Raw genomic sequence first — 11,225 nt, 5'->3', positions numbered from 1 at the left:
CGCTGAGTGGGAGGGGGGGGGCCTGCAGTCCTGTGGGACGCTCTATCTGCCTCAGCATCGCAGCATTCATGAGCCATACCTGGTACTTCAAGGTATGTAGAAAAAACATTTAAAGTTGTGTCTATGGCTGAATCGCTGCTTCTCCAAATCAGCATCCAATCTTCAGATTTGGATTCGGCCGAATTGAATGGGGACAGCGATCCGAATCAACGACTCGAATCACTGTCCCCAATTCGGGCCGGATCCAACTCCAATATGGCCCATTTCGCACACCCCTACTATGCAGTTTAGAACAAAGATCCCCATTCTCTTCAACAATGAAGGCAGGACCTAACCAAACAGCAGAGCCTAACATAGGCATTCCCTCATCCATGATTTTAGTACCTATTTCACTTAGTTGAACTTTCAGTGTAGTATCTTTTTAATGGAGTGTGGACATTTTAAAACATGGCAAGGAGGGATGTGTACACTTTTGCCTTCTAGCCCTATTTGAGAGCGTTTTCTCTCTGGGCCTGTTCAATGTTCCACTGACAATAAAGAAGGGGAAACAAAACAGAAAGAGATCTTACAGCTTTTTTTGTGTTTTTAAAAAAATGTTTTGACAAAGAACTCCAACCTAATTTTGAAGGGTTATCCTGAGAAAGCTTTATAATTTTCATGAAGGCAAGAAATGGCTAAAACCAGGTACAGAATTGTCACCTACCATGCAAATCTTCCTATCCAATTTCACTAACAGTCCAACATGTTATCTGCAGCCATCCTGTAGTCCCAGTGCTTGGCTCCTCTGGGCCAATACTGCTGTGTACAAATACTAAAAAGTTACCCAGTCCAGTTCTGCTACATGGATTACACATACTTGTTAATTTATTCTGATTTTCACTTGGTGTCTCTAGATGAGAAAGCCACTTTTCTGAAAGTTCATCCATGATGTAAATAAAAATTTGCATATTCTGTGTACAATAATTTCACAGAGAAATTTGCCATGTAAACTGAGAAGAGACCTGCCTGTTAAAATAGGTGGCTTATCTGCTATCTTTAATAAATAAAGTAAAATAAAAACATTATTTCCAACCTATTCCTGTCCCTAGCATGTTTATTAAAGCAAAAACAAACCAGTCCTGAAGCTCTTCACTGACGATGCTTTGTTGTTGAACATGTCCTGCAGACTCTGAAATCCTGAATATACAACTAAATAAAAGCAAAAAACTCCCACCGATGCAGAGTTTAAAACTAGGTTTATAATTTCCTATTTTATTGGCATGAATGTATTTCTAAACTTAAAAACCCTTCTGGTAAGTTATCTCAATTTCTTATGACAAAATTTCTCACAACACACAAATATTTACAACATATACATATTTTTTCAGTCCTTTACACTGGATCTCAAAAGACAAACATTTTTATAGGTTACCACAGAACAAAAGCTGTGACTTAGAATTTTTTTTTAATTTCATAAAACTATCATAAGTTAAAGTGAATAGATTTCTTTAAATTCCTTGTAGCATTTTACAAGTGCAACAGAAAACTATGTAGAACCAATTCAGGATAGCTGCAGTTCATTGGATAAATGTTGCCTGTTGTAATCACATTGTTTCACAGCAAATTCTTGAAAAAATAAGCACCAATCATTCTTGCAAAGAACAATTTTATCTAAAAGTATTGAAAAGTGTTAAATACAAGGTGTTTAATTTACATAACAAGCAATAAATACACCATATCCAAACTTGTATTCTGCATACTGCTACCCTGGTACATATAATGTACTAGAAAGTCAGCAAACTGTCAACACCTTTTAATTTTTTTTTTGTTTTTTGTTTTTTTAAAGAAATCAATTTGACTTCCAACCAACGGTTTGCTACTATAACAAAGGCCACAAACAGTACGTCTGGGACAGCATACAGTGTTAAAACTGACAAACTCCAAGAGGGGAAAAAACATCTAGCAAATAAATTGAATAGCTGTAGATCATTGCTGGTGATATTAACATATACTAGAAAACCTTAATATGCTGCTACTATGATTTTTTTTAAATTATTGTTTAGTCAGATATTGTAAGAGCAAACAAATGCTCTTAACAGGTTAAAAACAATTGTGTAGCCACATTATTGTGTTCTCATTGTCCTGCATGGAAAGTTTTGATGTCACTCTTTAAATTTTGCTTGAGCCTTTATTTTACAACAGAGCATTACCTCTTACTCTAACTCAGAATTGCACATAAGAAGGCTATTAAAAAGTACAATAAAAATCTGCACAAATCAGACTTAAGAAGAGTCAGTATGCTGTACACTTTCTACAATATTATGTTGATAAGTGACTAAACAATAAAGAAGTGCTGCCACTAAAATTTTCAGAAAGTTCTTCAGTTGAGGAATAATTGAATGGAATTATTTTTTGTTGTTTAAAAATGGACATCCTGGTCAATTTAAGACCTGTAAGCTTATGCATTTAGCCTCAATGACTGATCTTCTCTCCTTCTGGAAGAAATGTCAATGTCTATTGAATCCTTGCCAACTATGAGCCTTAAACGCTTAGCTGGAGGAAGAGGAATAAAATCATCTTCAAATTCATCATCATAGTCATCCTCATCTTCGTCATCCTCTTCTGAGGAAGATTCATCTGCTGTTTCCTCCTCATATTGACCATAATCATCCACTTCCATTCTTGACCCCAAGAGAGAGAGTGTATCACTACAACACATGCCATTTTCATGAAGGTCCTCAGAGTATGCCCCTCGGTTCTCATCCTCTCGTTTTAGCTGTATCTTTAATTTTGTTGAACTATTGCCTGATCCTGAGTTAAATCCATTATTTAGCTTTGCTACATATAAATTATTATCTTTTTCATGGTCTTTACTTAATTTGATGCTTATCTTTGAAGAATTCATCCCATCATTTTCTTGGTCATTTGCCTTGCTGCTGCTATCATGGCGCCTACGAAGAGTCAGTTTGGGAATCCCAGAGCTATTTTCAAGGATTAATTGTGCATCATACCTAGTGATTCGTCTTTTCTTTTTACTTTTTGCAGTTCTAAAGCCATCCTTTGCTTTAAAATTGTCAGATGTAACAGAGCACCCACCAGACCCAGAAATACAGTCTTTATAGCCAACAGGCATGTCCACTACATTACTCCTCTCTCCAGGTTCTGGATGAGAACTGATCAAATCTGGTACTTCATCTTTGCCAGGTGTACTGTATGTAAGATCAGTTTCTTCTATTTTTGTAGAGGATTTCAGAAGTTTTCCTTGTCGCGATTTCTTTTTGGATATTCCCACATCAGTTTTCTGGCACCTCCCCTCCCCTTTATGTGATGTTCCATGAGCCAGGTCATTTTCATGAATCATGTGAGAGTGCTGCTCTAAACTATCTGATCGTGTCCCAGTCAAGTTATTTTTATAGCCATCCAACATATTTGGTTCAAGCTGTAGGTCAGAGGTCTCCTTCAAATTCATCCTTGTTCTCATTGACCTCCTGGTTATATATGTGCAAGGTGATATTTCACCATGCTCATGAGCACCTTTCACAGAATTTAGTTTATATTCTCTTGCTGCATGCCTTGTTAAACATCCACTAGAGACTGCAACTTTTACTGGTCCCTCAGTTTCTTTATCCTTTCTAATGGGTAAGTTTTTATATAGAACTACTTTAGGCTCTTTGAGAACCAAGTTTCCCATTTCGAGTTTTCTTGAGGCATTCTTTTGCTCTGGCCTTTTACACTGATTTCTCAACTTTATTTTTGAAAGTAAAGGCTTTGCAGGCTTTTTCAGTCTCTTTGGTACCCTGGAATTATTTATATGAGTTAGTTTAGATGAGGTAGAATTTGATGAAGCTGGAATTCTGGACATAGACTGTCTTGTTAATGCTCTACTCTTGCTGTTCTTTTTTACACCAATTGAAGATTTTCGGTTAGCTGTTAAAAAAAAAAAAAAAAAAGTTGTTAAGACATGTTAATTTAACCTGGCTTTTCACCAGGTACTTCAACCATCTTTATGATCTTGCTTTTCATGGAAATTTGCAGAAGTCTTATTTTTGCACTGTGTTACATTATGATTTTTAATCAAATGGAAAAAAAACTGCTAGCTCACAACTCTGGCCCATATGTTACTGCCTAACAGTGCCCAAAATTACATTTAAACTTCAAGTTTTGGAGAGCCTACACTTAAAGCTTGTTTCTTGGTAATTTGCATGCAGCAACCTTTCCACCTCATCCTCAAATTCTGCTGTACATTTTTCAAGCACAGTTGAGAATCAGAGCTCTGGTCTTCTGCCACATTTATGCTAGGGAAGGGGATGAGACTATTTTTTCTTCTAATGGTTTGGCTCCTGCTCTCCTTGTCAAGTGCCACACTGTGTCCCTTACACAGAAGAGTGCATAGGGAAGCTAATCTGCCCAAGGAGAGCCACATTTCTAAACCACTTTGATGGTGGGCTGCAGAGCTGTTTTTTAAGTTAGCACATTTCCTGCTTTTCCTTTGCATTTTGGCTTTTTTTTCTTTTTTAAAACATAGGGAATGGAAATAGTGCCAGCATGAAATCACAGCAGCAAATAGAAGCTAGAGAAACCTAGTGCATTAAGCAGTTTGAAGTCTGCCTTGACAAGGCAAACATAATTAGAGTCATTTATGTCTTGCCTTAAAAGAAAAAGGTAGATATCTCAAAGATGCATGACTACAAAGCCCACAGTCAGTCACTGAATAAAAATCCCTTTGAATTTCTTTTAAGACGACCAGCTGTCAACATTCATTTCGGACTATAACTGAACTGATCAACTTTCACCTTACTGACAATAGCAAGGAATATAAATGCCCACTTGTTGAACAACTGTCTAAAGAAAACAACAACTTCCTTATTTAACATATATCAAGTTTATCTGAATCCCATTTTTCCTATACAACATCAATTCCTTTACCTCCCTGAAGTTTCTTGTTTAGGAATAACTCTTATTTCCTAAATTGTATTTTTATACGTTTACTCAAAATTTCAAAACATGTACACCCACCCCAATTGAGACATTTTGTTGGTACTGCTTGGAAACAGGATTCATATGGAAAACATGCAATACAAGGCATGTTTTTCTTTATTTCTTTCCTTTCATTGTTTCTGTATTTTTTGTTTTTAGGAAAAAAACTGAACTTACAGTTTCTTGGATGAAATAATAAGTTGTGGGCTGTTCAATGCGAGCCTCATCAACATTACACATGTTTAAAGATAATTTTCTCATGAAAACAAACCCCATAAAAACAGCTTCCCCTTGCTTACTTGCATTAGCTTTTTCCTGAGTGGTATCTGCATCAGTGTTAGAGCCGACAGATTGGCTGTCTGAGTTTTTGCTGCTGTCACCCAACTTTTTAAGCCTGTTTAAACGTTTATCTGTTTCTCTCAGTCCATATTTGCTATTGATCACAGGAGTAGGTGCTGGCAGGCCCACTCTTGATTTAAGCTATTGATCACAGGAGTAGGTGCTGGCAGGGCCACTCTTGCTTTTAAAGCACCAGTTCCACGTCTATAAAAGAGAACAGCACATATCAACAATTCTCAGTATAATCGGACAGTTGTTTGACAGTATATACATCATTACAACCATAGCTATATTCAGACAACCTTCTTAAAACAATTGTATTACCTTAAGTTTAAGATTTTGCAGGCAGTTCAGGTATTGATAAGGTAGGGGATTTAAATGCATATTTCATTTCTAATTAGGGATAGAGAAAACTGTTCCCGAATTACTTGAAATTGATTCTTGTCTTTTGCAATTACTTTCCCCTCTTCTGTAAACAGGGGATGAGCTCAAATAAATTTGTCTTGGTGTGGGAGTGTTGGAATAAAGTTGCAACTTTTATGGTCCAATAAATGAGGAATTTTTGCAGGTAGCATCTTCTATTGAAGCAACTGCATGTTTTTTTTCCTCCTCTCAGACTTGAAGGAGGCAGCACTATATTCAAAAGCTTGTCTAAGGCTATCCCAATCATGCAGAAGGTCCAATAAAAAGATATCACCTACAAAAATTCTTGCCTCTCATTTTAGTATTATTTTCATAATTCAATTTGCATGGAATGAAAATTCAGTACAGTACTTCAAAGGACATCTGATATGAATTCTGTTGCTTAAGACTTCAACAGGAAATTAACCATTATTTCTTCCCACATTTGCCTCATTGTAAGAGCTGCTAACACCAATTTCTGGGTTTTTGGTTTAGCAGTGTTGGTCTAAGGGCACAGGCAGGCAAGGTTCTTTGAGTAGATGTGGTATCTTTTATTAAACCAACTGAGTAGTTGGAAAAAAGTTCTTAGCAAACAGAAACTCCCTATGCCTGAAGGGTGACTGCGCCCAAAAGCTTGCTAAGAAGTTTTTTCCAACTACTCAGTTGGCCTAATAAAAGATATCACATCTACTCAAAGAACCCTGCCTGTCTAACAACAAGTGCATTTGCTCCACCCTGTCTACCTCTACATTAAATAGCAACAGCCAAAGTAGACATAATGGTATAACTACCCCTTTACATGCATACTTTTCTTTGGCTGATAAAGGTTTAACTAATTTATTATCAACCCCATACTCATGGGCCAGCATTTCTTTCCTTCCCCAGGGGAAGTGGAAACAGATGAAGATTTATCAGGTCTTAAGACTTCCTTTTCTCTTTTCAGTTCTAAGTCACCACGACTATTTGTGCAGTGGAAGACAGATTCCTGCTACCTTTAATTGCTCAGAGGGGTTGGTTTTCAAAGTAAAAAGGACAACCTGCTTGAGGTTCTAGTGTACTAAAGGAAAAAAAATCCTTGAAACATACAGTTAGAGTGGAAGAGAGATAAGACCAATATAAAACCTCTCATACACTGCACTGCTGACCACCAGCATGCCAACCTAACCTTCCCTGAAAATTAACAAGTAGTAGTTTGATATGAATTATGTAGTGGCTTTTTTTTTAGTTTTAAGTTCTGCAAATCATTGGGAGCCAGATGGAGGTATCAGGCTGTACCTAGAAGAAAGGATAACTGGCTCTACCTCAGGGAGGAATTGTGCCTCAAAAATTACAAGTATCTGTATTCCCTACTTTTGAAAACACCTGGGGGCCTCTTCTTCCTGGAGCTTGATTTCCTCTAACCAGCAAAGAGGGGACAGAGCAGAGACTAGTTCCATTTTCTGCTAACATACAGAATTAAAAGATGACTGACTACAGCTCCATTCTTAACCAGACAGGAGAGTAAAGGGATGAAGCACAGCCAATTAAGAGCTATTGATAAACTACACCTCAGTTCAGATGCATTTTGTAATGTCTTAGGTTGTTTGCCTAAACCAACTTGATCGCTACTTCGCAAAAAGCTGAGAAGGAAGCCAAATTTCCCCAGCCTTTTCAAACCTTTAATCTTTTAGAACTTCATAGTCACCATTTTGAAAATTAAGTATTAGCTTAAAACGGATTCACACAGCACAACTAATAATATAACTGGTTTCCTAAATATAACAAGAGCATAAAGAAAAATGACACACATGCTATCTAATAAAATGTACACACCCTCCCTCCCCCCCCCCAAATATGGTGTTTCTTCTTGCAAATACACATGGAGAAATACACATAATAGCATGTATATGTTTGTACATGCACATAAGTAAAGATTTTAGTTGGCTTAGAGAGATCATTATGGTCTTTCCAATAGTATGGTCAAAAAGAAGCTTTTAAAAATCTATTATTTTAGTTTTGAAAAATTAACCCTGGAAGCTACAAATGTACATATGCCTTCCTAAGACTTAATTCTGCTGGCATACAAAGGGGAAGTTAGCCTGGCTGCATACTTTGTTTCTCAAAACAAGACCTATGTTGGTCTCATTTATCAGAACTATTTTAGAAACAGAAGCAAGTGAGCAGTTCAAGCCATCTGTATTTTAACTTTAAACTTCCTCTGAAACCTGTTGCAGCATCCCCTGGGTGACCATGGAAGATGACTTCGAAAAGCTAAAATTGTATAAAAGTATTAACACACTGAGGATGGGAACCTAAAACTTCTTAGGTTTAAAGATCTTCAGTTATCATCAAAAATGCTTGGCTATAAATGAAGAGTCTGTACTAAGACAAGGGATGCCAGTAGCATGACAAGAGTTATAGGTAAGGAAACTGGTCCTCCCTTTCTTATACAGCAATCTCCACCAGCTTGGATGTCAGTGTTGGAAGGAACAGATAATACGAGCTAATTCTGCTGTCTGTGCATTTACTGTACGTTTTAGCTACAAGGAAGTAAACACATTTTTGCTAATGGATCATCCACAAGTCATGTTTATGTAAATTCCCTCTTCCTTCAAAGTGGCCTACCCACATAACACCAGCTTGGGTAACAACAGTATGGCAAAATTGTCAGCGTCACAAACAAGCAGTGTTTCTCTTGAATTGCATAATGACAACATCTCATAAAAAGAAGATAAAATTCTTAAACTATTTAAGCAAGTGGCACTAAACCACTTCTTAAATGAGTAACGGACTATTTTATTTTTAGCAACTTTCTTCCCTTACAGCTAGCGCAACAAGAACAGAATCTTTGCGTTTCTGAAAACGCTACAGAGGACCCAATGATAATACCTGGATGGTGCCCCCAGGAAGGGATGAGAGCTATATGCTTATGTTGAGAATAGGTACTTCAAAACAAAAATTCCCTGGAATAAAGACATGAGAAATTGTGAAATTTTCTAGGTTGAGGCAGTGAAACATCTCACTAGGAAAAGTATGGATGAATTTGCCCCCATTACTGCAAAATGACAAGACTAAGCCAGTACTGTCCAGAACAGCAGCCATCTGTGTCTAAAATGCACAAATTCTAACAACTATAAAGACTGTGAGAACTATTCCTCCTGTTTTCACTGAAGAGGGACACATGAACAAGAAAGATCAGTCGATGGAAGAGAGGGAACACTGTGGGGGATGGGTAGGAATCAGACCAATGATTTCTTTGGAAATGAAGGCAACAAAGTTCACAGCTGAGCTGTGGAGCCTTAGATGGCCAGGTGTTTTTACCATTCTTTGCCCCCCCTCACCCCTGCAAATCTTTGTATTTCATAAAGTCCTGATGTCTACATTGTTTTAACTTAGCAAAATATAGACCATTTTTAAAATCCTTAAAAAAAAAATGTAAGAAAAAATACGATTATTATTATGATGTTATCTACAATTCTTGGACAGCCAAAGGCAGTGAACCTTCAGCTTTGCAATATATCACATCATCATCATCCAATATACCACGTCTTTCAATAGCACAAACCTTTCACATGTGTAACATTCGCAGTATTCATTATTCTCTCCAAAAAAGCCATCCCCATAGTAACAAGAGATTTCTTCTCCAGGTTCAATATCTCTTAGAGCTTTCACACATGCTGTATCACGGCCAGTTGATACAAACTGGAACAAAAGTAGTAATCACTAATGTTAGCAAGCATTTGTGTATAAAACAAGTTGACATTTTGGTGGGGAGGGTATTCTTTATGTGTGGGTTGTTTTTTTTTAATGCTTACCTTACAGTTAGGTCTGCAATCTGAAAAAGGTCCAAAAGATAAAGTCAATTAACTGTTGATAAGACCTGAAACATGAATAGTTATAGATATCTAAAGTAAGGTTTCACTCCGACTTCAATAGCTGCTAGAATCGCAACTAAAATACTCAAGGGCATTATATTAAACAAGAAATTTTCTGCATCAAGAGTGGGCATCTTGAATCATTTTAACAAATTTCAGCTTCTCAGTTTTGTTTCTGTTACACATTCAATTATTTTTCCTTTAAAAAATGACCAGCCAAGGAAAGTCTTGCTTTTTCCCCTGTAGGTACAAAACTCAACAGAATCAGTGAAGTTTGTCTGTCTAAGCAATGAGCAAGGAAGACGGCAAGTCGTTCACCTAGGAACAATGCTCCTTACAGGCTACAGTTCAGGCCAGGGGAAATTTTTGTACAAGGGTCATGTGGTAGGGCCCAAATCTGCTGTTTTACTGATTCTCAGATCATTTTCTTGTCCGTGTTTGAAAGGAGAAGACAGCCCTCCTCACAGCTTCTAATTAGCTTCCCAGTGCACAGCCCAGCAGCTCTGAACTGGAAACTAACCAAGATTTAGGCCCTAAAACCAATACTGTACTTCAGACCATGCTAATTATATTAAAGATACAAAATTCAGAATGAATCTAAGCAACATTGCTACTTTGAGGCATCCCTTACATGCAAGAGGATTTTAAACAGAACTGCTTCTATTACCTGATGCTTTTTAAGTCTTGTTACTTACCATGGTTGATAAATGCAGCAGGACCAAGCCATAGTTGAGCACAGTTTTTCCGTGTAGAATACATGACGCTGAAGTCATTTTCTCCATGTCGGAGCAACATGTTCTCTTCCATTTCTGACAGTTCGGCAATACAGCCCACTAATAATTCTATCTTGTCATTTCGCTTCCTAAATGTTAAAAGATAAAGATAAGTATTCTAAAAGTGACAAAATATTGCAAGTAAACAGCTTTCTTACCAAAACTAAAATTTCTGCACAATGAGAAATGCTAAAAGAACTTAAAGTCTTAAATCAGCTAATAGAAAGCACTAACGGCATTAAAAATTAAAACTGTAATTATTTAAGATAGAACAAACTTTTGTCGAAGAGCTTAGCCAAGGTGCCTGTGCGCCTCCTACGGAAGTTGCTCCCTTACACTGATTTACACATTAATAAGGTCAGCTTTTGCCTGACAAAAGCTGGGAGTTTTCAATTCAAGCCCTACCACTGAAATCACAATAAAGCATTTAAAAATATATTAGTAAACCCGTAATGTTTAAAAGATAACCACGCATTCTGTTAATTTTGGAACTTTCTCTGCATGTACTTAAGCTGTATGTATTTTAGTTCACATTTAAAAGGGTACACTCATAAACACCTAACAAGGTGCTTAGCTGTTGCTGAACAGGCGGAGATTTAAGTGCCTTGTTGAGCAAGGGCATCTTATTTTAGATCCTCAGAATATTTTACATGCACAAAGCTGTGTGTGTGTGTGTGTGTGTGTGTGTGTGTGTGTGTGTGTGTGTGTGTGTGTGTGTGTGTGTGTGTGTAAACTTATGTGCCTGTTATTCTGAACACACGTGTGTGCAGTTGAGAGGAGATGGCTTCAGGCTACTGCAGGAAAGGTTCTGGTGTCAAAGCATGGAGTAGAGTTATGGGAAAAGATCCCTTGTCAGGTTAAAGGAAGGAGGCACTGAACCCACTACACTATTTTGGACATA

At 37.2% G+C, this 11,225-nt stretch overlaps 1 protein-coding gene across 5 annotated transcripts in view; it reads right to left on the bottom strand.

The window, feature by feature from the left end:
- Nucleotides 1-617: 617 nt before the first annotated feature.
- The window catches only part of KMT5B (lysine methyltransferase 5B), a 48,019-nt gene continuing 37,411 nt past the window's right edge, over nucleotides 618-11,225 (bottom strand). For 4 of the 5 annotated variants that reach the window (XM_025198582.1, XM_025198583.1, XM_025198584.1 and 1 more), the window contains 6 exons: nucleotides 10,247-10,413; nucleotides 9,492-9,511; nucleotides 9,242-9,378; nucleotides 5,483-5,499; nucleotides 5,256-5,435; nucleotides 618-3,906 (listed from right to left, as the gene is read on the bottom strand). In XM_025198582.1, the coding sequence (XP_025054367.1) occupies nucleotides 2,438-3,906; nucleotides 5,256-5,435; nucleotides 5,483-5,499; nucleotides 9,242-9,378; nucleotides 9,492-9,511; nucleotides 10,247-10,413 (1,990 nt within the window). In that variant the 3' untranslated portion in view covers nucleotides 618-2,437. The remainder of the gene's footprint in view (nucleotides 3,907-5,255; nucleotides 5,436-5,482; nucleotides 5,500-9,241; nucleotides 9,379-9,491; nucleotides 9,512-10,246; nucleotides 10,414-11,225) is intronic. The other variant, XM_006019189.3, reaches the window with a different exon arrangement.

This window comes from Alligator sinensis, unplaced genomic scaffold (assembly GCF_000455745.1).
Source record: "Alligator sinensis unplaced genomic scaffold, ASM45574v1 scaffold907_1, whole genome shotgun sequence".
Classification (NCBI taxonomy): domain Eukaryota; kingdom Metazoa; phylum Chordata; order Crocodylia; family Alligatoridae; genus Alligator; species Alligator sinensis.
Note: the sequence above shows the minus strand (reverse complement) of the source record. Positions and strands in the feature narration are given on the sequence as shown.